This window comes from Anser brachyrhynchus (assembly GCF_964034855.1).
Source record: "Anser brachyrhynchus genome assembly, chromosome: Z".
Lineage (NCBI taxonomy): Eukaryota > Metazoa > Chordata > Aves > Anseriformes > Anatidae > Anser > Anser brachyrhynchus.
The window spans coordinates 8,392,769-8,420,587 of NC_137697.1; the positions used below are offsets into that span (position 1 = coordinate 8,392,769).

General features: G+C 41.4%; 2 protein-coding genes across 4 annotated transcripts in view; both read right to left on the minus strand.

Moving 5' to 3' along the window:
• NADK2 (NAD kinase 2, mitochondrial) overlaps nt 1-20,882 on the minus strand; it is a 33,396-nt gene extending 12,514 nt beyond the window's left edge. For both annotated transcript variants that reach the window (XM_080574265.1, XM_080574264.1), the window contains exons 1-5: nt 20,460-20,882; nt 5,036-5,124; nt 4,612-4,700; nt 3,363-3,444; nt 1,955-2,038 (exon numbers count right to left, since the gene is read on the minus strand). In XM_080574265.1, the coding sequence (XP_080430391.1) occupies nt 1,955-2,038; nt 3,363-3,444; nt 4,612-4,700; nt 5,036-5,124; nt 20,460-20,867 (752 nt within the window). In that variant the 5' untranslated portion in view covers nt 20,868-20,882. The remainder of the gene's footprint in view (nt 1-1,954; nt 2,039-3,362; nt 3,445-4,611; nt 4,701-5,035; nt 5,125-20,459) is intronic.
• Nucleotides 20,883-25,040: 4,158 nt separating this feature from the next.
• Nucleotides 25,041-27,819, minus strand: part of RANBP3L (RAN binding protein 3 like) — a 39,780-nt gene continuing 37,001 nt past the window's right edge. For both annotated transcript variants that reach the window (XM_080574261.1, XM_080574262.1), the window contains one exon: nt 25,041-27,623. Coding sequence is in view for 1 of the 2 variants with exons in the window: in XM_080574262.1 (XP_080430388.1) it covers nt 27,580-27,623 (44 nt within the window). In the remaining variant the exon portion in view is untranslated. The remainder of the gene's footprint in view (nt 27,624-27,819) is intronic.

Below are 27,819 nucleotides of genomic sequence, written 5' to 3' on the forward strand. Positions count from 1 at the left end.
TCAGTACAATATGAGATGTTTTCCTGGGAAACAGCGGCCTGTCATTGTCTATCCTATGTTCATGCACCTGGCTTTCTAATCAGTAACTGCAGTACTCTGTGCTTGACTTCAGTGTCTCTGCACTGAACAGCAAACCATTTATTTCAATATGCCTCAAAATTTGTTTGGATTCTAATCGTCTCCTCCAGTGTTTTTACAGTTCATGCCAATCTGACCTTTAATATATGTACAGTTTCTTTACTCCCTTCATCCCAAGAAGGGGAGGTAGTATCAAACCCAGAGGTCATCATTCTAGAGCCTCACCAAACACATCCTTAGTAAAATTATCTATCTGCCCTTAAATTTTAAGTATGGTTTTAGGTAGTCAGGCAAACAGCTTGCAGTGGGTATCATTACATTAGCTTCCTCACAATATTCATGCTAGAACAAGCCAAAAGACCTATAAAATTACAAAATGGTAGTCTACTATTGCATCCCTATTCTGAGATCCTGTTACACTGTTTACCATCATAAAAAGAAACAAGGGCAGTCTGACATAGCATGTCCTTCATAAATCAGTGAGGTTAGTTGCTACATGGAACAACAAGGTAAGTGCTTACACAGATTCTTCCACTAAAGTGACTTCCACAAAGGTCAAGGATAAGGACAAGAAGAAATGCTCTCATTTCCAGTCTCGAGCACCTCACCATCCTAATGGCACTATGAGCCATCAGAAATTCTTTCAGACAAGTCGATCCAGTTATCCTCCTATTAAAAAGATTCCTTAGGCCCAAGTAAATCCGAGAACTGCCAAGAACACCCACTCAATTCTTTGCTTAAGAACATCAGTTTCAAGTCACACTTATTCTGAAACAATAACCGGAAAGATCCTTTCTGTTTTACTCTGGTGAGGCTTAAGCTCCCTAAGAGTAGTAACAGGAGTGCCAGCAACAAAAATTTAACATGGCATCCAACAAAACATTACAAGTGGTTTGAGTATCAAGGGAGTTTACCTGTGTTAGCACTACCAGCTTTAACTAAACTACTTAGCAAGATGGCAAGTTAAATCTGCTGTTTTCTAAGCCTGGGAATATTTGATTTCAAACTACCTTCTCATTTAGTAATAGCTACTGAAACCCATTAAGTTACTTATAATCAATCCTGCTGACTGCATTCACCTCATTCTAGAATTTTTTTCTGTGGCACAAATACAACAACAAACTATAAATCGAATATGCTATAAGTACGAACAAAAAAAAAAACACAACTGCAAGGTATTTTAATGTGAATAACTTGCTTCTGTTGATTGTTTGCCATCACAGAAGTATCCTGGAGTGTTAATACAACACAGAACAATGTTTCTTTTTAAATAGGAGTTTATAAGAAACTGTCCTCTAGTTTGTCCTTTAAAATTCAGATCGCTTCCTCCTTAGTTCAAGTGAGATTCATTATTTTGAGAGTATCTAGTATTGAAAGCATCAAGCTACCTTTATCATAAAGAAAAGCTTTCCCTAACACTATTCTAGTAACAAAATTTATGCCATTCTACCTTAATCACTACAACCATCTGCATCAAACTGAGCACTTCCTAATAGTATAGACTTCATTAGCTTCTGTTAGTATGACCCATCACTGTACTACAAACGGTTTAGAGTGTTAAAATATATAAACCAATACATCCTTTACAAGACTACAGTTCCTCATTTATGTATATGCTAATTCAGAAAAGAAATCAATTACTGAAGGTCACGCCAAAAGCAGTTTTTCCTGGAACCTGTTACCAGCTTTATCCTTTGTAGTCCCAGCCCCACTCTCAACCACAAACGCATTTCTCAACGTAGTAAACATCTAAAGAGAATTAATTACTTGAAGCATTAAGATTTTACTAAGCATCACCTGCTCCTTATGGATCACACCATTTTTAAGCATTTTCCAATCAACATGTTTTGTAAGACCAAAGAGCACTGAATCATACCTGAACTCACCACGATAAAGCTTCTGTAGTGCTTCAGGAAACGAGTGTGTGTATCTCACAGGCAAACATAGGTGACCCTCCGATCTGGAAGCAAAAAGGAGTAAGGATGATGAAAAAGTACAGTATTTTGGTCTCCCCAAAAAAACAACACAAAAAACAAGCAAGTTCTCTCAGTTACATAAAGCAAAGCCAGGCTTTTGACCTTTATGATCCCATACTATTTTCACATACATGGTACATTACCAACAATATCCATCTTTCAGCTCCTGTGAGGTACACGTGAGACATCAGGATCTTTCTTCCACTTTTCCCCTAAAAAATGGTTGTTCAGCAGGTAACCCTGCAAGAATACACAGGTACTAACATAGTACCTGTCACCATAGTTCTAGGCAAGGAATTCAAGCTAAATAAACCTTGCAAATTCGAAAGAATGTTTTCCATTTACATACAAGTTGGTGATACCGAGACAGGTAGGTGACATGCCTAAGATCAAAAGAATCTCATGTCAAAGCCAGAAGACTAAACACTGCTCCCCTTTCATGAGTGATATTTGATAACTTGAAGGCACTTGTTATTTGAACCCTGTTATTCAGGCTTGATACTGTTGAATATCTATTCACAGCATTTGAAAAGTTTTGGAAGGGGAATATGGTATGGAAAGAATTAAAACTTTTTGGCTACCACTTTCTTATCTGCTAAGATTTGATTACCTGGTAATATCAGAAGCAAAAATCTAAATCTGGAAGTCTCGTCAGACAGATCCTTGGTGAATTTTGAGTTTTTACTTGCCATCCATTTGAAGGTTATACCAACCAAGGCAGTACTAATACACTGTATCCACCTGCCCAAATCAATCTTATTGCTAGGTGAATGGGAGTTTATAAGAGGACAACTAAATGCCATTAAGTGACTGAGGAGACGGTGTCCTCTGAGTTCTGGAACGGTTTACCCAACAAAACCAGAACAAATTTAATTTGTTCATACCCTAACAGATTTCCAATAGGATTCATCTCCTCAAAGAAATTAAGTTTCTGAATGTTCAGACAGCACATTTAGTTGCTTTTGTTAAGAAAGTCCCTTTTCCAGTCACTAGTCTACACTACCATTTCCAGCCACAAGCTTCTGCTCAGTAATAAACCTAGCTCCAAGTACAGTTGCATTAATGTGAAAACAGCTGTGGCAGTTGAACACATCAGTGCTTATCCAGTACTACTTTATGTCCTCACAGATGAGAGGAGACAACTCGTGGAAACTTTTGTAATAAAACAACAGGTTCACTTGGTATCTACAATCCAGTAAGACAGACATTTGTTACCAAATGCCACAGGCATGCCGCGTGCATCATGAAAACAGATGCATATTATGCCTGACATTAAACATAGTATCTCTTTCCCAAACATGTTTTTACCTTTCAGGATCAGTATTTACTCCAATAACTGGTTTAAATTTATCAAAGACCTTACTGGCTGCCAACAACATTGTGCCATCACCTACACAAAAAGCAAAACAAAGAATGTTAGTTTCTCTTCTCATTCTAATATTCCAAACAAAATAGTCTCACATATATTGCAGTACAACCGTTACATGCTTCTGTCGTCAACAACTGAACAGGTTAAGTGGCACAAAAATAAAATGGGACCAGAAAACCACTGACACCTTTTAAAACAGAGTAATGACAACTGAATTCAAGATAATAAATGTGACTGGAAAAAGTACTACTTATTGGACGGCTATACTTGCGCTGGCAACTGAATTTGGCAGAAGCAAGTTTGGAAAGACATTTATGCAGCTTTCTATTATGTTTATCAGCTGGTAAGAGAAATTGCATTCACACCTCACTTTAGCCTCTAACCTTGAGGATTTCATTGAAATCTGTAACAGTATTATTAGGATGCTTCAGGCATGAACACACCCCCTTTGACCCATCCTGAGTAGTAACCAATAGCTGAGGGAAAAGTGGACCAGTAGTGAGAATGCATTGGCAGGGCAGCATTCAAGTCTACTGTCATGAATGACTGAACATTAAGTCAGAACACAGCAATGCACTGTAGTATTTGCAGCAAGTCACAAAAATAAAACTGAATGAACTGCTGAAATCTGATGTTAAAAGGAATCAAACAGGTTAGCTGCTCTGTTGGTTTGTTTAAAAAGCTCTAAGGAGTGGCACAGGCTGCTCAGAAGTTGCATATTTCTACCTGTGCCACCAATTCCAGATATGCTGCAATTAAGCATGAAAGCAAGAAAAAAAGTTTGGGAAGGGGGAGGAAAAGGAAGTATGTTAGCCTCCAACTCACGTTCCTAAAATACAGAGTAGGGTTTAGGGCTACTCATAATCATATAAAAGCAAGTATTTTATCCTCTTTAGTTGAAAATTACAGTAAATTCCACAATTTCCACCATTTTACACAAGATAATACAGAACTTTTCCTAAGTGGCCATACATTGCCATTCACTTCCTAGTGCTACAAACTTCAGATATGAGAGGAAGAAAGGATGGCCACAACCACTGAATTTTGTCATATTTTCTGACAATTATATCAGCCATTTGTTTTCAAGATGTGCACATCTCCAGATGCTTCACAGACTGCAAAATTTATTTGAAAAACATATCTATGAAAACATACTGAAACATATACTTCCTTTCCATAAAGTCATACCTCCTGCTGATATAACAGCATCTGCCCACCGAACTGTCTCTTCATTATATTCTCGACGTTTAACAAGACGGACTTCTATCCTCTCGTTCCTATAAAGTGCAGGAAAAAGCCTGAATGTGTCCTATATTGTTCCTTGTCACATCCTTCTGAAAAACTGACATGTAATTAAGGACTAAGTACAGTTGTATTTGGTTTCTAAGCATTTGACGCTCACACAAACCCTTTACATCTTTTTCAGTTGTTTTCAAGACAGCGATGCAATGTGTTAGCTGAACTGAGCAAGTTCACGATTGTTTCAGGAATAACTGTCCATCTGCATCACCCTGCTTTAAGTATTCCTGTTTTATTAGGGCTTGTCACACAAAGCTTTCTTCCATGGATATTTGCACTGTTTCTGAAATTCTTAACGCCCATATATTCTTACCGTAAACTGTCTACAACATGCTCCACATTTTTTGTATGAATGCGGTGCCGCTCCAATAGACCAGCGTAATTAGATCCCTTCAAGGCAAGCTGTAAGACAGAAAGTGAAATAGTTAATCACAACATTAAGTACTCTTGGTTAATATAAACAGAAGCTATATAAAAACTATATATTTTATCTCAACATAAAGATGTATGCTTTTATAAGCATCCCATTAGTTACATCTCTATATACATACTGGTCGGCTTACATTCACTTGTTGAAGTAGTTACACAGTCACAGCATCAACCTCTTGAGGGCTCTACACAAACATACAAACAAATATACCACACTGACTTCTACGCCACAGCAGACACTTTTCTTTCCCTGAATTCACTAAGTAAATTTAAACTCTAGGTAAATCTACACCAAATAGCTTAACTAACTATATTCCTCCATCACGTGATGAAAACACTCAAATAGTTGACAAGTTACCTGAAGAGTTCTAAACTTTGTGCTATAGGGAAAGAGAACAGAAAAAGCAACATGAATGATAATTAAAACATGTATCTTTGAAATACTTAGAGCATTAACCTTCAAATTGCAGTTGAGCTTAAATGGAAGGTTGCCAAGTGGTGACAAAGGTAACAGTTCCCTTGCATCAAAACAAAACAAAACAGACCACCAAAACTTAAGGTCAAGCCACCTACTGCCTGCAGTATTGGTCCCTGGATTATGGACCACATTTTTCAGATTTGTATCAATAATTTAGCAGTTGCATTCTAGCACCATTTTTCTTGTTCTTCTTGGAATCAAAATAATTTAAATACAGGACACTCTTTAGACATCTGTCAATTCATATGGGTAAGGCTTAAAAGAGCAGGCGGGTAGGTAAGACTTCCACCTGATTATTAGACTTTTTGCAACAGACTTCTGTCCAAGCCTCAGTCACCAACTTTATATATCCATTCTTCTCCTCACTTATTTAGTCTGTTAATGTGGTGCTGGTACTGCCAAATACATGTCAGTGTGCAGATTAACCCCAATTTGGAAGCAAAAGAAAGAACAAAAAAGGATGATATTAAGTGCAAAGAGTTGATAAATACATTCCTAATGAAGGAGATCCTGTTTGGAGCAGTAGGCTAGACTAGATCACCTCCTGAGACTCCTTGTAACCTGAATTCTTGTATGATTATACTGTCGTTGGTTCCTTTTCCCATTCAGTTAAAACCAAATTTACCAGGGCAGAAACAAAAGTTCTCCTAGAGTAAAGAAATTTGTCAGTGCCAGAAGCTTTGAATGGGCACTTCCAGCAATTTATTCATGTGCCCTTATGCAAGGCTGCACATCCTTCCAGGACTAAGTGATGCCAGACAGCCGCATCTAATCCTATTTCCATACAGATTCCCACACCACAGAACCCCACAGCGAAGAGGAGAGGACTGGCACAACACAACAATACCAGTTAACTGCAATCCAACACCCAACAAATGCAGTCTTTCTTCATCTGACACCTATCAATGCCAAGAAACCAAATCAAAGCCAAGCACCAAGATCAGCGCTGAAGAAATTATAGAGAAGAATGGAATTGGCTGTTCTGGAACCGCATCTCCACTGGTCTCACAGCTGGGATCAGGAAACCTTCTCCAACAGAAAGGGCTCCCAGACTTTGCCTGGATGCCATCAACAGCACTACAGGCAGGCAGCAGGAATAGCTGCCAGCTGTGCTTGGTCACAAGCAAAGATAAAGCATGTGGGAAACCAGTAAACATCTCCACTGAGCTTTCAGGTCATCCCAGTGAAGCTTGATAGCAATGGTTTGCTGGGATGCAGGGTGTTATGTCCTGTTAATTGTCGCACACATTGACCCCTCCTTTCTACTCCCCAGCTACAATACTGACACGCTCCCGCACACCTCTTTCAAGAGCTCAGTGCTGCACTGGGAAGCCGAATGGCACCACAGTGCGCAGGAAAAGAGCATGTAAGGCTACAGCCAGTCACAGCACTGCCCGCTGCTGGGCTGGTTCTCAACCTCACACAAGCCAGCAAGACTGGAAAGAAAGCAGAAGGTAAGAGAGTATTTGCCACCCACAGACAACATCTGCCCCTGAGCACCACAGGTCTCATTTGCTAGAACTGGGACTTTCAATTGCCTTCCTGGAGAACAAATAGACCTTGCTTTACTATCAGAAAGAATGAGAAATCCACAACAAATAACCACTCCACTCAAAAAATCAACAGGGTTACTAAATCAGGGCTCGCATTCATGCCTCCTCTGGAAATATCTGCTGTGAATAAAATACTGTCACCAATAAGCACCTGACGTGCACACTGTTGCTGCAGCACATTTTTTCAGGCTGCTATTTCCACAGGCTATTACTTCCCCACACAAAGCACAGCCTCCATCTTGCAATTTTATTTACCCCATTTATTTGCCAAATTTGTCTGCAAGCTACCTTTCAGCTTAGTCCAAGAGAGCTTTTATCTCAGAACAATGACCAGCCAGTGAATCTTTGCATGACCATTTGTAGGCATTTTTTCTCCCAACATCAGTGCCGAGTCATCAGCTCACATTTCACTGTTATTACTAGCAAGGAGAGAGTTGAGTAATTTCATTGCTGAGGAACAAAGTCTGTTCTCTAATTTACATTTGTCTTAAATGTAATAAATTATTATTTCATCAATGGCTTCAGAATGCAAAAGGAATGCTCATCAAATGAGATGCCAGTATCCTGACGACTGGCTGAAAATTACCGGGATAAAGAACAGGTATCAGATGTGTAAAGGTCTCCTCTGTGAATTCAACTCTTTAACAAGTAACCAAGTATCACTAAGCTACAAGACAAATGGAAAGTTAAAGCCTTTAAATGGCTAAGCTACATCTATGGGGCTAATGAATCCTCCTAATTTGCAAAAGGCCCTAGAGATTAAGCCTGCCTGTCTAGGCTCATCCCTCGAGATCAGTAACTCAGAAGTTCATTCACCTGAGATCTCACAAAGTTGCAGCCTGCCTGAGCATAACCACAGTGAAGTGCATCAAACACGAGTGCTAGTAATCAGCTGCTCTTCAGGTAACAACTCCAAGTAAGCACCCACAGCCCTGTGGTCCTGAGGTCACAGAATCACAGAACAGCTGAGGCTGGACAGGACCTCCTGAGGCCATCTGGTGCAGCCTCCCTGCTCAAGCAGGGCCACCTGCGGCCAGTGCCCAGATGCCATTAGCACATCTCCGCCACCTCTGGTCAAACTGCCCCCAGGCTCAGTCACACCTTTGGGGAAGGAGCATTCCTCAGCGTTCAGACAGAGCCTCCTGTGCCCATCTGTACCCACTGCCTCTTGACCTGCCTCACACCAGGATCTCAGTGCCATACTGAACTATCACCAGTGTTACTTCTTAGAAGATCTCTGTGATGCTGAGGCAATAAGACTGAGACCACGGCCTCCTTCTCACTTCCGAAGAGCTGGAGGCAAAGATCAGGCAGCCCAGCCAATGCACTCACGACCATCTCCCTGGAGAGAGCCTGGCAGAAATTCCTGATGTACGGAGAAGCTCACGCCACAGCAGAGCCTGACTTCAAGCCTCCTGTTCTGACAGGCCCGTGAGCCAGTGCCAGAGTTGGGCCTTACCAACTACTCCTCAGGAAGGCCCTCAAGTTTTACTCCTGGCAAGCTGTCTGCCCTTCAGAGGAAGCTCTGATTTACAGCTGCCACAGCACTCCCTCCAAAAGAAAGGAGTCTGGCAGGCCACTCAGCTTTAAAAAGCCAGCAGCGAGTGTCACAGCCTCCCTACTTGCACTGAAGTAGGGAGATACAAACAGATACGGGTGAAGGGAATTCGCTGTCTCCCTCAAAGCCTCCGCTGTGATAGCTAACTCTACAACTACAGCCAAAAAGAAAGAGCAAACTGCATTCAATATCTTCAAATTGCTGTCACTAGGAAAAACGATTCAAAAGCATTTGAACAGTGTCTGTCTCCACAACTACCTCGCAAGCAAGGCAGAAAGCTGGCTGCAGTGACTGAGCACAGTGCACAAACACTGATCTGACTTTTAAGGGGGAAAAGCATGTATTAATCTTTACTATTTACATTGTTAAATGTTCAGATAGCTGAGTACATAAAAGACAAGGCAATGACAACTGCAGTTGTAATTTTAGGATCTGAGGGCACAGAATGTCTTACAGATAGCTTTATACTAAATATTGACATTCTTAGCTAAAACATGAGAAAACATAAAACTACTATCACAGCCCAGTGTTGAGTTTGTTAGGTATCGCAAGCTGTATGGAGGAGCAATCTGATAAAAGCATCAAGTCTAACTGAAGAAAAATGGAGTTATACCAAATGCCTCATAACACCTACAAAAGTAACTTTGTAAAAGGATGTTTTTTCAGGTTTATTTAAAAAATCCTCATTAATACTCAAATGAAGAGAAACAACAGAGCTCTGACATTTTACAGAAAAACGTTCTCATCCAAAGTAATCCTTGTATCTCATTTTACCACTAACCTCTTGACGAAAAATCACTTCCTTACATGGAATAAGCTGGTTTGACCCATGAAACTGAAGAAAATTAAACAAAAAAACTAAGTATCACAGAGTCATAGTATATACTCCTGAAAAAAAAAAAAGACGACATTACGAAGAACGTTAAGACGCCTACCATGTACAAGAAGTAAGCCACAAAACATTTAAACCTCCAGATATAAACTTACAGCAATACACTTCCAGAAACTGCCAAACTGAAGACTGACTTTCTGGACAGGCTAGAAAATAAAATGCTAGTCCTACAGAGCTCAGGATCTTCAGGCTGGGACAGGCTTGGAATTTATGTTGAAGATGTAAAATCCTACACGAGGGGGTCACACACAGGTCTGCAGTCCTGCACAGCAGGTTAAATAATTGCTTTCTGTGGTTATCAGGAAATATCAGTAATGGCAAAAGAAACTGAAAGTACCAATGAAAAGAAGTTATGGACTATAACACAGGAAATGCAATGCTTACCTAGTCTTACTTGCTAAGGCTACCAAACAGGAACAAGGTGTTCCTTATCCCTGTAAGGAGAGCAAGGGCAAAACACACAAGAAACATGGCTTAGAACATAAGGATATTCAGCTAAGGGTGGTATCATCAGAAGTACAAAAAAAGCAGAAGCACTCATGGAGTGAGAAGAAAGAAGTACAACTATACACCTATTAATCTGACCTCTACAGCATGCAAAATTGAAAAATAAAATGCTAGCATATAAACATGAGATCTATTCTAAATGAAAGTGTACTAGCATATGAAAACAGGGACAAAATAGCCAAAAATACCTTCAGGCCTAATGTTAGTAGTGTTCTTAAATATCACAGCAGAGATGCAGTATGGAGAACGTTTCCAAAAGACCTTGCATTGGAGAACACACGACAATGAGCAGAATGTGCTCTTTGATGGAGCTGTGCTCCCTCGGGAGCCATAAGTAGGAAAGGCCTGCACTGAATGTCTAAAGAAAGCTTTTACCACAGTCATGGTTTTGCCTGGGATAGAGTTATTTTCCTCACAGAGGCTGGTATAATGCTGTGGTTTGGATTTTTGATGAAAACACACCAATGTGTTAGCTGTTGCAGAGCAGTGCTCACGCAGAGCCCAGGGCGTTTCAGCGCCTCGTGCTGCTCCACCGGCGAGGGGCTGGGGGTGTACCAGGAGCTGGGAGGGGACAGGGCCAGGACAGCTGGCCCGGGCTGGCCGAAGGGGTGTCCCACACTGTGTGGTGTTGTGCTGAACGATAAAACTGGAGTAAAGGAGGAAGGGGGAAACAGCTCCCTCAAGGGTTATCTCAACCTGTGAGTTCTCACATTTTTACCTTTCTGCTTTTCTCCCCCAACCCACTTGGGGAGAGCGGGCGAGCCAGCAGCCGTGTGGTGCTGAGCTGCCTGCTGGGGTTAAGCCACCAGCCCTCTGTGGTGCCCCAAGGGTTCAAAGCAATGACGGATTTGATTGAAGCATGCTAGACCGAATTTAGACTTTACTTCTGCTTAGCTGCCAATTGGCAGGCTCCCATGCTTGCCACAGGGCTTGCTTGCCTTACTGTATATTAGATTCCAGTGCTTGTCAGTGACTGCTTTTGCTGCTGGCCATACTCCTCGTCATCTTTCTTTGCTGTGCCTGGGAACATCCTGATAACAGCCACAGCCACTTGCCAGGGCTGGGTGATGGCCAGGGCATCGCTGCTGTCCCCGTGCTGCTCTACTGGACAGGCTGGAGCTCCAGAGTGAACTCAAGTCAGAGGGACCACGACCTGTGGATGAGCCCACATGGGAGCATGTACACCCCAGAGGGCCTGTGGCCACAGAGGAGTCCATGCTGCAGCAGGTGCACCTTGCAGTGGCTGTGGATAAGGCCATGCTGTAACACCTTGACGTGTCTGTGGCCATGGGGAAGACCATGACACAGCAGGTGTCTGAAGGGACCTCTGAAAAGTGTGGCCAATGGAAAAGGGCACAGCAGAGCAGGTACACATCAGAGTGACTGTGGATAAGTCCACATTATAGTAGGCAGACCTCTAAAGGGACTGTGGCTCCTGGATAAGGCCATACAGGAGCAGGTACACCTCTAAGGGTCAAGCCCAGGCTGGAGCGGGGCGAGGGGAGGAGTTCTTTGCAATGTTAAACCTTAAGGCCTGGCCCAAAAGGACAAGAGGTAAAGACTGTAATGGATACACCTTTAAAATGTTGTTAACCCATCCCATGATTTGAGTAGTATGTTACAGGAAGTAACCCCTAGGGGGAACTACAGCAGGAACCCCTTGCTGCTAGCCAGGTCAGGAGCAAGGGCCAGAGTTCATGGCAATGTTAAACGCTGCAGCCTGGTCCAAAGGGACCGGGGTGGAGATTGTAACATGTATACCTTTGAGTTGTTATAACCCATGATCTGAGTTGCACGTTATAGTAAGTTCCATCACAGGAACTACTCAAACCAATAGAGGATGAGCCTCACAAGAAGCAGTGCAAGTGCAGCAGTGACCAGACCCGAGGTGGCTTTGGCATCCAGTAACTCCACACAACACAACGCCTCCCCTGTCCCGAGTGAGCACACAAACAGCAAGAAGCTCAGTCACAGACTGAGAGAGCTCAGTGCACGTTTTACAGACATTTCACGGGGTGATCCCCAAAATAAGGGAATGATATCTGTGTATTAATCAAACGTTGGTGATTAACCAACATGTACTGGAAAGTGTGTGACCTCTGCATAATGCCAATGGTATGGAATAACAGGAGGATTTGAACTGGTTTCTGCTGTGATAGAGTTAATTTTCTTCAGAGAGCCTCATATGATGCTGTGTTTCGGATCTTTGATGAAAACAGAGTTGATAACACACTGATTTATGGCTTAGATGTTGCAGAGCAGTGCTTGCCAGTGCAGTACAAAGCCAAGGACTTCCTTTCTTCTCATGCTGCCCTTCTACATGAAGATAACTGGCAAGCTGCACCCTTTGGAGGAAGCTCTGATTTACAATTGTCACAATACTCCTTCCAAAAGAAGGCAGTTTGAGAGGCCACTCAGCTTTCAAATTGTTTCTTCTTTTTCCAGAACTAGAAACAGCTTTGAATATAGTATGCAATTCAAGCAATACACTTAGTTTCCCTGACAAATAAGAAACACTGACTCAACTTTTCCTTAAAGGACCAGGGTCTAAGACTGGCAATCTATAATTACATGCGAGCAGTTTTCCTGTGCTCTAGTGTTATCTACTACATATATTAAATCTTCATTTCTCATGTTAAAAACAAGCACGGTTTTCCTCACAAGACAGGCAAATATTGAGCTTTCTCATTTCTCCTCACCTGTATTTAAAAGTTCAATCACACATTAAGCTTCCCTATTTTGTACTACAAAAGCAACCTGCATACAAATGTATTGGGATTAAAGCATGGCTTGGTTTCTGGATTTTAGAGAATGATGTGCAAAAGGCAAAGGTAAAACACACTGAGCAGTTGGTCACGGTAGAACCTGCACCTTGGAGGCATGTTTCAAGCATGCCAGAGAAAAGGGCCTGCAAGAGACACAACCACAACCCTGAATCTTCAGGAAGTTTTGCAGCATCGTCTGGAACTGATAGGGGATTCAAATTTCTAGGTTCATAGAACAGATAACCCCATTTGGGAACAGTATCAGCCTTCATTGTAAGTGTAGAACAGCATGCCCACCTCAGCTTCTTGTAACTGCATAAGAATTATCCAGACGACAAACACTGACCGTTCACAAGCTTCAGCTGCTATACTTACACTAATTTATGGCTTTCATGGGAGTCACCCAACTTAAACTTCTCAAAAGCGAAGTATGTTCTCCAACTTGCTTTTGCACTACAAATACTAAATGCATTAAGTACAATCTTCTGCGGTCTTGTCAGAGGTAAAAAAAAAAAAAAAAAAAAAAAAAGACTATGATCATCACATTTGGAAAACAATTTGTCAAATTTAAACCTTTACTGAAAGACTCCAGGTGCAGTGAATTGATGCTTTGTTTGATAAGCCCATGGCTGAAAATTTTGCTAACAAAAAGATAGCACAATCATACCTGCAGTGCAAGTGGATTAACCCATTCTGGGACACTCAGATCTTCCAGGGACATTCAGTCCAGGTAACTCCAAATAGCAGGAATGCTCTGAAGCCCTCCCTGAAGCAAGCCTAAGAAACAGCTTCACTGAGAAGAGGCAGGTCCTGGGTGAACTTACAATGCATTGATTTCAAACGATTTAATAGCTAAAAAGCACAATTCACGAACTCAACGTCTTGTTGAGTTTAATAATGATCATTTGCTTTAATAATGATCATTTGCCTTAGCTAAAGTAGCAAAGACAGATACAGCTTTCCAAAACAAAGTCCTGCTGAGGACAACCTAGCCTCAGTGTTTAATTTCTCTACAAAGCTTTCAACGTGAATTGAGTCTTCGATTTCAAAGTACTGCTGAGTTGCAGGCTGCAGGCATTAAGCCCAGTTCCTCTCTTCCTTCCCAGTCTGGGTCATGAGTTACTATGCAAACTGTTCCCAGTAGTTTGGCCTTCCTGGATGCTGTGTTTCTAACAGTGCTGTATGCCATCTCTCATTCTGAAGTATACCAGTGGGCTGCTTTAGCTAGGAAACATTTTGCTTACACTTCCCTTGCACTTTTTTCCTCCCAGCAACTTAGACCTCACTCTTTCATTATACAGTGACAGCCTTTCAAATGCTGCCTTGTATCCACTACAAGAGTAATGCTTATGAGGTGTTTTGTGTATCGTAGCATTTTGTAATCCATTACTTCTATAGTAGCTGACTTTCACAATCTCTGCACTTGGTAAGTGAAGCTGGCAACATTATTTCCCTGAAGCTTTTAAAGATGCTGCCTTGGGGTGTTTTATCTACAGGTGAACAAAAGTAATAATGCCATGGACTATTTAAGAGTTCATCTACTAAATTAAAATATTGCCATTTTAACCACAACTGAAGAATCCACACAATGGTTTGTAATTTGAAGGCTAATACAGAACATGTTGTGTTAGTTATAAACACATCAGCAGCTACTTTCTGCATTAACAGTTTTCTAGCAGTCCAGGCAATTTAATCTTTCAGTACGATACTAACATAACTCGTTGTGATTTATGACATTAATTACTTAAAAACAATATAAAAGACTTCAAAGAAAAAAAAAGCCCTTTTTGGCTAAAAATTATTAGATCCTTGATGAGATAGCTGAAGTTTAATTTAGGCACACCAGAACACCCTACTTTCACATCTATTTACTATATATGACTAAGTATATTTGAATGGGGTGTTGGAAAAACAAACACTGCTGGAAAAGGAATTATGTTTTAGTCATTTTCCAGACTCCTCTCATGACAGAATGACAACCTAAAAGGTTGTGTTCATTGTTTTTAAATAAAGCAGCAACCCTACGTACTGAACACCGAGGCATGTATACGAAGTTTCAAAACTAAAACCACTGTGATTGTGTAACGCGAACTACAGTTATACCCACCTCAATGTTTTCAGTAAAGTAGCTCCAACTTTTTATTTATGAAAAAGCATCTCTAGCTTTATATAATTGCAACATACTGTAATCCATCTTGACTTCTTCATGCTTCAAATTCAGTAGATAGATTGTTTTTTTGCTGTTTTTTTTTTTTTTTCCTTTTCAGGGTGAGGTGGAGTCAACTATAGTTCTGCCAGTTTTTAAACACTCTTTATGCACTCCGCAGAGGATAATCTGCTGGCATAGTTCCCATTACAGAACAAGCAACACAGATAGCTAGTCTGAATTCATCAGAATGATGAAAAGCTTCAGGTCACCACCTCATTTGTTAATTAAGTCTCCGTTAAAAATACTACCTTCTTATACAATACAATTGAATCCACAGGTCAATATGCACCCTAAAGCTTACTGCTTTTTCAAATAGCTCAAGTTTTAAGAAGAAAATACAAAGGCTTTACATTTTTGAAAAAATGGGTTACCTGATTTCATTTAAAAATTCAAATTTGGTTGAACTCTTCATTTTGCATATTACTTTTCCTTTCTACTACCTTCCTTGTGATTATAAAAATCCTGGTGTTTTAAAAATACCTGAGTAACATTTTCTGAATAGCATCCTAGTGGATCACAGGCATTTGGACTGAAATGCAGATCTCAAACAGAAATCTAGAGAACAAAAAGCCTGACTAGCTGCTGAAAAGAGTGCCTTGGTATAGCAGTATGAAACTCAGAAACCTGGAACTCTACTAGTTAGGAAAGGTAATTCAGAAACGATACCAAAAAAACAATGCTATCTTTTTGCCATCTAATGTGAAAGAAGGTAATGAACTTTCTGTAATTAAAAAAAAATATCACTTATCCAGTTGGAGATAAAATAGTTTATTTTCCTTAAGAGAGAACTCTCTAAATATGAAAACTTCAGTGCATAGATCAGTAGCAGCTGGTGCTGGAAACATCTAAATTAAGGAGGGCTGAGTGCACGCACACATGCATACACACACCCTTTAATGGATTTTGTATATTGGTGCACAAGAACTCACAAGCTCCAGCTGAGGCCTCCCCATCTGCTGGGAGGAACAGACAACACCTCCCTTCCTGACCAGTATGTTTTCGGTGCCCTGTATTAATGATGAGCTCACATCGTGCCTCTTTCAGAGGCAGCAGGACATTGCAACAGAGTGGCCTTTCTCTACCCAGCTACCAGTTTTCAAGAAAGCTATAAAAACTTCACATTTTTGGGATGACCATCCCTGCCAGTTTGTTGCAGTGGTCCGAAAGAGCCAAAACTTGTTCCAAAGCTTCAATTCCTTGCTTTCCCTTGCCATTTCAAAGACACATAAAACAGTCAAAACAGCCTATCAACTGCAGTCCACATTAAATCATCTTCCTCCAATTAAGACAAAAAAAAGCAACATTTCACTTGACAAGATGTTTCAAAGGTAGTTAAAACTGCATATGAAGCGTGTTTGGACAGCTAACTGATCTTTCCTAAATACCTTCCAGCAGTGACAAGTCAGCAGTTACATGTCAATTGCTCTGTCAAGCTGGAAAAAACAGGACTCTGAGGAAACTAGCTTTACCTATTAATGGGACAGTGATTTCTCTGAGAATTATATAAGGAAGACAGCATTGCTTGCTCTGTATGAGTTTTCTGAGAGTGAAATAAAGGGCTGTAAGTGGCAGTGAAATTCTTCCAGCACAATTCTTCAACACTGAAATTCTTCCAGTAGCTTTCAGTATTAGCAGACTGGATCATTTGTTTTTTTGTAACCGGCTGAATTTAGATGCCAGTCCCACCTTCCAGGTTAGACTACATTCAAGCCGCTGTCAATTCCGGTAAACAAACTATTTGTAGGGACTTAGGAAAACAAATTTTTATTTAACTTATAGCTAATAACTGCAAGTGAAATACAAGTAGTATAGTAATATAAATACAATAGTCTCCTCAAATCTCAGCAGAGCAAATACAAGAGCTCCTGCATGATATGATGCAAGATGCTTTAAAAAATGTTGCATCAGTAAGTGCTGGGTTATTTGGGGGCATTTTTCTTCCCAGGTATCAGATGAGAAATACTGCTACACATCTCTAATTTCCTTTTAAAACTAAAGATACTGAAAACATCTCCTGTGTAAGTTAAATTCAAAGCATTTAATCACCCATTTCAGAATAGTTCAGACTTAGAATACTCATGACAAAAGTCAGACATGTCTAGGTGTGGTTATCAGCAGCTTCAAGACTTATTTTTAAGCGTGCAAGATCATCTGCCATAAGACACATGAAAACAACCAATTGGGGAAAAGCACGCATGACACGTATGTAGAGATGCAATGAAAGATTTAATCTTTTACAGATCTCCTAAATACTCTCGGTGTTTACTCTCTCTTGTCATCTCTCCCCCATCTGTTCTGCTTTTTTGCTGTCTGGGTTGTTTCTTCACCTCTCCCGTCTATTTGCATTGAGAAAGAATCCAGGAATTCTGACCTTGTTGCTTTGACTTGCAACCTTTAACAGTGTTTGTATAGTACAGATTACTTGGTGTGTCCAAAAAAAGGCCACAGAAGAAGCCAGGCCACAGCTCCTAAGGGTCTGCATTTCCTATTAGAAGTGTCAGAGTCAGCTTCTATACCAAGAGAGCCTGTTTCATAGAGTATGCTACAATTTATATAGCATAATACATACGATATATGCTATGATTTATATTTTTTCCATATACATTGGATTGTGCCAATGATTTATATTTAGTTTCTTTAAACATAGAACAAGTTCTATTTAACTTGAGGCTCAAAGGCACATACGCAGTGTCACTTCTGCATTAAGTGGCTTACTGTATTTTCTGCCTTCATGCATAAACACACTGACTGCAACACCTAAATTTCCTGTCTCAGCAATCAGGCACAACTGCTTAAGCCCACAACCACCATTATTTGTCCTACACTGAAGTCTGATGCTTGCATGTGGGCATGTCAGCTACCTTCCAGAGAACTGCAAGTATCTCTTCTGCTCACAACCAGCAGGCAAATGACTCCAGGTAACATGTCCCAAATGTAAGCCATCAACACTTAAAAGGTACTTTAGAGGTATTAAATCGGACTTCCTTATTAAAGATTTCCAGTGTATGGACGCCTGAAGATCAGTGACAGACCGTGTACTCCTCTGCTGGTATGGCATCCCTCACGCTGCAACACTGCCATGCACAACTGAGCTCCAGGATCACCTGAGCCCCTGCAAAAATAATGCAGTCCTCACCACCACCCCTCCTGGGTCGCTAGCAGCTTACACCACCAGGTGAGCCGCACTTCTCCTGTATACGTTCACTTCCATTCTTTGCCACCACCTCATCATCCACAGTCTTCCGTGTGAGCCTCGATTCCCACCTTGTTCCCTGTCTCACCTTTCTATGTGACTAACCTCCCATGCCAGATTCATGTCTGCTTCGTGGCCTTCAGGTTAAACTGAGAGTCACCCTGGGTGGCGACAGCAGGGACACACTGCACTTCTCAGTGTGCACTGGCCTCAGCTTCGGGGACACCAGCAGCCTTGGGACCAGCTTCTGCAGTCTTCAGCAGAGAAGCGAGGACAAAGGGAATAGAAATAGAGCACAACTAACCTCAGGAAACAAAAAACATCAAGTTCCAAGGCTGCCCTTAACAAATGTGGCACAGACAAGGAAGTACACTTTGCAGAGATTGCTGACCACTCGAGACAGAGTAAGAACCTTCTGAGTCTGAGTCTTCATCTAGTGCGTTTGCTGAGACTGCTGTTAGCTCAGAGACCAAGGGAAAAAATCTGAGACCCAAGTCACAGCAGACTGTAAATATGTACATTTATTACCGGTCAGCTAAAAACGTGAGCAAGGGCAATTCTCCTTGCTGTCTTCACTCCAGTATTTCCTGTCATATTTCAAAGATATAATACTGGAAAAGATCTTCAGTGTTCTTGCACAAATCTTTGTACTCCACTCCCCGACCCCCACCCAAAGAACCTAAATAAATACTGGCAAACACGTATTTAAGCAAGTTAGACTTTGGCTACTTGGAGACACTGAGTTTTACTGCTGCAATTCCTCACATGGAGGTACTCTGAAGGGGAAGCTAGATTTTTAAAAAGGCACCAGTTCTAGAATAAGAACACCCTCCACATGGAGAATTCTTATACCTGCAATTATCCCCAAAAGGACACACTCTAAGATGCCTCCACAACCACTGCAATGAGGCAGTGTGCATCCAGGGTTACTTTTTTGTTTTTAATGCATCTTCAGCTGCTACAGGTTACCCATCCTGCAGAACAGTTGTTTCTGGGAGAAGAGAACTGCAGCCAGCTCTACATTCAGGCAAGAGCACCTTCCAGGATGTTCAGCGCTTACAAACAACATTGCTCACCAACTGATTCACTGCTCCAGCCTTGCCTGTACACAAGTAGTTAGGGGAGGGTGAAAAACAAGCAAATTTTATTATTTTTGGGTTTCATTGTGCAATGAGGGATCAAGCTGATTGTCTGTATACTTCACTGCAAGAAATGCCTCCTCAAGAGATGCTTAAATGTAGAAGAGCAGCCTCATGGATGAGGCACTGCTTTTCTAAGGCAGAAAAGCAGGTACAGGGACACTTCAGCTACATGCGGTGGCAGTAAGAACACAGGCTGATACGTTTCCATGTTAAATGCGGTAACGTATCCAGTTTGACTACTTAGAGAGCTTTGTGGAACACGTCAAGTGTTAGGACAGGAATTACACAGAAGATGGATGGCCACCTCAAGTGCAAAGGGAGATGTCAGAAAATGTAATCAGAAAATGTAAAGAATTGTCTTACTTTAGATACTGTACTCTTTAATCCTCGTTCTTCACAAAGCAAGGCAATGCAAACCTGTCATCTGTTCCTCCTACAGAAATTAAACCCATTCGCAATTTTCAACCAACCAAAGTCTGGAACAGACCCAAATTAATGACTGCATTCAGGGTAAAGACAGTAGCAGGGGCTCATGACCTGTTCTGCTGCAGCCAAATCAGCTCCAGCAGGCACTGTCCTGTATCCCCTGGTGGGGGTGACACGGAGAAAGGCCTGGAGGGAGACAGCCACCAGGACAGGAGGGGTACTGAATGCAAAAGGCACCGGGTGCCGAGAATCATTAAGGCTGGAGAAGACCTCTAGGGTCATCTGGTCCAACCATCCCCCTACCACCAATGTCACCCACTAAACCCTGTCCCTGAGCACCACGTCCAACACGACACCTCCAGATAACCGCTCCCCTCAGCCTGCCACCTGTTTTGGTACTGAGCGCGTCTGAAAGACAAGGAAAAGGCTTCTGCGGAGCTGCAGGGGGACGGATGGACGCGGCTGTTTACCTCGGGGAGCTTTTAGGGAAATAAACGACGGCTGAGGGAGCGGGGAGTGAGGGAGCGGGGAGTGAGGGAGCGGGAGGGAGCGAGGGCGAGGGCACACCCCCCCCCCCCTTCTCACCAGCTGCCGGAGGTCGTCCTCGGAGAGCCCGGCGTAGCGGTACCGCTGCTGCTCGAACTCGTACCGCGTCGTCTTGGCCACCACCGCCACCCGCGACGGACGGAACCCGCCAGCCCCAGCCCGGAGACCTCCGCCGTCAGCGGAGCACGGCCCCGTCCCCGTCCCTGTCCCGGCCCCTACCCGCTGCCGGAGCAGCGCGGAGCGGCGAGCGGCCGCCCGGCCGCCGAGGCAGAGGGAGCCGCAGCGGGAGCCCCGCCAGGCGGACATCGCCGCCGCCCCCCCCCGCCCGGCTCCCCTCAGGGCAGCGCTGCCCGCCGCCGGCTCGCGCCACGGCTCTGCGGCGGCCCCCGCGGGGGCGGGGCGGCGGGGCCCACGCGCATGCGCCGTCACCGCCCACACCGAGGGCATGCGCGCCTCGCCTACGCGGCGGGAGGGGCGCGGGCGGCCGTTGGGGCGGCCGGTGGGGGTGGGGGAAGCGTCTCCGTCCCCTCAGCCCGGCGGCGTCCCATTGCCCCCCACTTTTCTGTGTTGACTGCTCGTAAAGAAATAAAGGTGGCGGTGCCCTCTGATTTAGCTCGTGGAGATAGGAGTTGGGGGTAGCCCGGCTCTGGAAAGCCCGAGGCGGGGCTCGGCTCGCTGCGGGGCGGTTGTGCCTGGCGGTTAAACCGGCCTCTCTTGAGGAGGAGGAGGAGGGCTGGGAAAGGTTCCGTGTGTGGAAGGGAGACAACACCGCGCCTGAGGGGGCTCTGATGGGGAACGTGTAGTGTGAAAATTCCGGCTTCCGTTCGCGACTACTGCAGTCTTTTCATAGGTTTATGGCAGTGTTGGTGGAAAGCAGCAGGGTTGGGGAAAGACCTGTGGGGAGCACTGCCTCATAAACAAACGTAAACAAAGTTTACCTTTGGCAAGTCCAGGTAAAAAGAGAGGGAGGGAAAATAATCGATCCTGAGATACTTTAGAAAGTGTGACTGTAAGTGACCTACCTGAAAATACCGATTTTATTTTATTTTATTTATTTTGTTTTTTGTACCATTACGAAAAACTGCCTTACTAGGTATTCTCTTTCGCACGTAGCACATCTACACTGAATGCTGCATTCACGCACGTTTCTCTAATTACTCATCTTGTGCCTGGTTTTCCCCTAGGGGAAGTTACGTCTCTCTCTGTGCAAGCAGAATGAAGCAGCAGCTTTTTACCTGTAAGTGCAGGGCTTTTTCCATGAGACTGTTACATAGGAGAGTCCTAGGAAATTCGACTAGCTAAAGGCATTCTGCCATTCCCTGCTATTGTAATAACAACAATACACGAGCTCCATCCAGTCTTTACTGATGACGGGTAGTAGGATTTTTTATCTACTGATTAGCTTAGCCTTGAAGGGTGCTACCACAAACCAGATTACCAGAGGGTAATTAACCATAACTAATTCCCTTGCTGGCCAGAAAATGCCTCATTCTGTATAACCATTAACCTCTAGAGTGTACAAAGCAGTAGATAATATGATATCTGGAGAACAAATGGAAATAAGAGGTTTTGCAAATTTATGGCTCTGTTCTGCATCATATCTACTTTATAGCTTACTTGACAATTGGACTGCTCGAGGGATCTGTGCTTCACGCATTACCTATTTATATTGAACTGTTTTGATCACTGTTCACAAATCAGCTTCAGATGTTTTGTCAAGCTTGGATAGGGAGCAGCATTTTACTGTGGAGACACACACACCTCAGAGTAAAGACCATGATAGGTTCTTTCGAATTAATGCCCACAGCAAACATTATAGGCATACAATATGACAATATGTATTTTAAAGCGTAAATTCAAAACGGCATAAGATATCCTAATTTTCTGGAAGCGGAGCTGAGGAACAGAGTATAAAGTGATTCATCCAAGAAGAGGACTGCCAAAAGGAAGTCTCAGAGAGACTACATGAGAGGTACAGAGATCTTACGACAGCCCATTCTGCATTTGGAAAAAGGTTTAAACTTTCCATAACACATAAAATAGAGTTTGTATAATGTTACAATTTGCATCTTACTTTACAGATGGGCCTACTTCCAAAACGTTCAGTACGACGCTACTTAATCTCACCCTCACTACAGTTTCTCATGGAACATACACTTAGATACATCAGAATAAGATACAAGAATCTGTAAAATGACACGTTACTCATTTTGAATTATATTCATGTTTGTCACTTATGACATGACGTATGTCCCATCTTCAATGGCTTCTGAGCAATACATCCAGTGCATTAAAAGACAGATTGATTCATGCAGAATTAAATCAACAAGCATGGGCATTAAAGCATGGTATTCTTATAAGAAATGAGTATGGAGCAGGGATGAATTTGCACTGTAAAAATGTTCTGTCTTGTGGCTGACCACAACCAAAGTTATATATCCCATGTGATAAAGGACACCTCAGTACTGCCTGCAGCAAGGAAAATGCTTCAAAATAACATTCATTTTAGACATCAAGGAGTTATAGTACAGGTAAATTTCATGACAGAAATCCATAGAAAACAGGCTGGACTTAAAAAAAAAAAAAAAACACTATGTAAGAAACATACAAGTATTCATTCTATGCGACAAAACAATGTACCTGGAATAATTTCTAAGTCACAACTAATTTATTCCTGTCATTACACTAGCTGGAAAACTGGCAGTGCATGACTGTGCCAGCAGTTTTATATGGTTGTCCAAATGTAGCCTTTTTTCATCCAAAATAATTTACTATTAGTTCTACTGAAATAATGGTCTAGGGCCATAACTTCTTCATTTCTACTCCTTATTAAAGTCTGGGGAATGACTTCTTGTGATTATTTAATTAATAACCAGTTATATAGTTAACTAATATGACTTTCTTCATATGCCGGTAACTACCACTGATATCTGAAAATGATAATGCTATCAGTGTTTAGTTGCATTCACGGAGGAGGAGGTAAACAGACCATCAAGGTAATATTTTACAAAACGGAGTCCTCAGACTGTGAACTCAGCTGACCACAGCTGTTAATTCTGACTATTCAGAGGAAAAGTCCAGACTAATGCTCAGAGAACGTGTCACTCGTTCAGCACATCAGAATCTTACAAGGCAGGTAGATTAATTCATTAGTAGTTATATTCTTATTGCATTTCTCATCCCAGATTCCGTCCATGTGTGCTTGCAATTTGCTTGCAATGTTTGTATCTGCATCAGTGATTACGTAGCTCGACTGTATAATTTGCTTCATAAATTCCAAACTAAAGGATGCTTCAGAACAAGACAAATAAATGCACTTATTCTTATGAATGCAAATGATTAAAAATCTTTACACAAAAACAACAAGAAAGAGCAAGCTTTATTGTCCACACTTTTATCAGAATGTCTTAAGAGAAATTTACTTTTCTACTTTTCTTCTCAGTCTTTGTGCAAGGACATCTACATCATCCTTGAATTGGGCTAACACAACTGATTTCAACATTTCGGAAGCAATTTGAATATGCTTGACCATGCAGACACATTGTTTTATAAGAATGAATTGTGAAAAATGACACTGGAATCTGAACTCCACTTTTTAGACAGACAACTGCTGTAGAACAGGGAATGTATTCTTTTCCCTGTTTTTCCTGCCAGCATGCTCCAGTGTTAGGTCCCCTAAAACCCATGTACAGAAAAGAGGACGCTCTTTCCCTCCCTGTCTCTGTTGTACAGACTGTCAGCAGCCCTGAAAGCAGTAACAAATGTGCTAAACTCTTTGCTTCATACAGTGTACCAAACGTAATAAAGAGTGAAGAGACACAGGAAGAGATACAAACATTTTTGATGTGACACTTTTTTTTTTCTTTATGTGAAGAGCATAGAATAAGTCATTTAGGCTATCCTATCCAAGTACATTTGGCCAGAAAGTCATAATCTTAATGGCAGATATCTGTATATATATCCCTTTATTAGGAATTGCTAGTTTTCCTTCCTTTTGCTTATTATTCCTGCACTAACACCTAAGAATTGCCAGCTCTGCATCCTCTCTACATACTATTTAATCACTGTGATTTGTTAGAAATTTTGTATGAAGAAGTTATGTTCAGTAAATAAATAAATACATAAAAGCATTCATCTGAAAAAGCATAGAACAAGTTGCTCCATGAACAGCAAAATTAGTGATGTCTAGTTTCATATGGATTTGGTGCATATGAAATGTCTCCATTCTACTCTTCAGACCACAGTAACCCCAGGTAGCCATCCTCCATCGTTTTCCTCTCTCCTTTCTCCCTGTTCAGAACCAGGAATGCCACACTCAGCCCCACAAGCCTCACAGAAAATAAAACCAAGCTTACCCCGAGACTGTTTCCTGAAAGGATACCGCTGTCTGAGTTGTGTCACCCCAAAACTGCCAATTTTCATGAAGAACTTAAATTGTCTTGGAGCTTTGTACCTCCTGGCAAAATTTTTCCAAAACTCAACTGGGCTCAAAGTAGGTCTGAGAGACAGAGGGGTAGGGTATACAGTTGTTTAAATCTTTCCTTAGGAAAACAGGCTAGAAATAGTGGATAAGAACAGTCTGTAGGAAGCTCTGATTTGGACACACAATAAGACAACTAGTTAGATGGAAATTAAAGCAGTAGGAAAATTGTTTATTATTTAGGCATAGAAATTGTTGCTCCAGCAGTCATAAAGTGGCAAACTTTACATTTCCAAACCCAAGTTGATATATTACATATTAGCATACTTTCAGTCTTGAGAAACAATGAAACTTAGTGCAACGAGACAAGACAGAATAAATAATGGATTAGGATATAAAGAGTAAAAATTCATACCATAAATATGTCTGCACATATATTTATTTATGTCTTTTATTACCACAGTATCCAAACTCCTCACAATATTTAAATATCTCTTTTCCTCCTCAGCTTGTAGGAGATCTAGCTTCATTTTTAAATGTGTGTGTGATCATGTGTGTGTGTGTGCATACTTGTGTACATATAATAAGATCTTGAGAAAAGGCAGCTCAGAAGAGAGTTTGTGACTGATCGTAAGCTTTGTTCCTTACGCTGTGAGAGCAAATTATAAAGTTTTTAAGTCCTTTGTCTGCAAAAATTCTGTTGCACCTGCTCTGGAATGCTCCTTATTTCCCAATAATTTTATGCAGTAGTAGAATTTAGATGTTGTGGGATATCATGGCACTCTGGTGCTTACACTCGATTTCATGGAACGCTTTGATTACCCGGGCAGATTTTGAAATCAATCTCTACTTTCAGTGCATAACCAGCTGAACTCCAGGACAAAGTTCTCACCGTGACCTGTTGCTAAATACATGGAACTGCTTTTTTTTTTTTACAACTGCTGGTTTTTATAACATGGAGCTTAGCTCCTGAGTATGAGTTGCAGCAATGAAATATGAAGGTCAGTGATGGAAATATTGTTATGGTCGGGAGTGAGGCTGATAGAAAGGGACACAATGTACAGCTAGTCATGGAAAGAACATTTTTGTTATCAGCAAACTGAAGAGTTGAAGAGTTCCAGTGCTTCACTATTTGAGACAAATGTTCAGTTGTGAAGGACTTTCCTTTTCCTGAAGGCAAAAGTCCAGTCCCACTCAAGCTTTCTGTCATCCAGATGTCAGACAAGTGCTAATTTTGGCCAGCTATTTAAGATTCAGCGTAATCTAGATGCTAGTTCAGCTTCATCTGGATGCTAATCTTGACAGGGCGATGAGAATTCAGGAAGCTGGAATTCTTCCAACTTCATACATGTATGTTCAGATGGCAAAACTAAATTAAAACTTGAGTCTTCAGGTATGACGCAGCTTTTAAGGCTGAAAAATCATTACAGCTTTCTTAATTAAAAGGACTTCAGATATTTCAGAACTTTTTTTTTCAGCTCTGAGAATGACCAGGAAATAATATTTAGTAACCAACAAGATACAAGGAAGCAGAGTTGCAGCAGAATGATTACAGACACCTTCTTTGTCTGTTGACGGAAAGAATAGAAAGCACGGGGCATTAAATGGTGCCTGCACTGCGCATAGGCTTCAGAAGGATCTGGAAAGTCTTAATTCACAGGTGGCTTTACAAAGAATTGATTTTTCTAATTCTTCTTGAGGATGGTTGGGTAGTGAGAAGCAGTTTGTGGAATCACTTTTACAGAGTGATTGGGTCTTTGGCACTGTTTGGATTATTGCACATATTTGACGGTGTAATATATTCAACTCAATACAAGATGCTCTTTAGGGGTATCTGCAGCTAATAATAAAGCATAAATAATATTAGATATGCGTATACAAGATTTTATGCAGGTCTCTAGTTATACTGTCCAGGCATTTATTTGTGTATATCAAATGGACTGTTAACAGTGCTTGTTCTGAGCAAGCAAAAAGCTATTCGTAAGTGCAAACAGATACACTTATAGATTTTAAAGCTCAGATGCCCCTGGGAACTTCTGTTTACAGTTCTTCGTGTTCAGTCCTCCTGGTGCTCATGGGTGTAAAAACAGATATTGGTTCTTTGCCCTTTAGCAAAATTCTACAACCAGTCTACAACTCCACATATTTAAAACAAACAAACAAAACACCACTTGCTTAGTTGTGAATTTTGATTTCTATTGGCCTTTGTCATGCTGAACTGCCACTCACAATTCTGCTTGTATGTACTTACAAACAAGATGCTGAATATTACCAGACAATTTTAAATAAATGTTTTCAGTGATGCCTAATTTAAAGTCTTCAAAATATATCTTTTAAATAAAAGACAAAAAAAATTTCTTTCAGGTATTTTATTATTTAATGGTTATATGTTTTTATCCATCAATATGATGAATAAAAATTGATTCCCTATAAAATTCCTTATTTTAATAATGCATCTAAGTATATTTAATTATAAAATCTGAAGCCTTTTTAACGACTCTTGAATACTGGATGCCATCATGTCATTCTCAGTGCAAAGCAGGCTGACTGGAATCCTCAAAAGTGCCTCTCAAGTTCTTTCCCAATGTATTGAACTTAAGCTGTCTCTAAAATTAATCTGTGCTTAAAAATTACAAAGCAAAATTCATCTGATTTTGTTCCTCCGGGTTCTGATGAGACATCTTAGGCATTTAGGGAAGATGAGTTCCCAGTGGTGCTGTTGTTGCTGTGTGGTAGCTATCATGAGCAGACTACGGGCTGCCTGCGGTTCCATCTAGAGTGATCTGAAATAGAATTTTTTAAAAACCTTGCTTATTTGAATGTATTCACATTTTGAAACAAACTGGTGTTTCATAATAACAAAGCAGTAGGTTAAAGTTTGGATACAATCAGTTCCTGGTTTAGGTAAATATCTAACAAGATAACACAGTATTATTCACAAATATTTGAGCATGTGAATAGTGAATGAATCCTGTGACT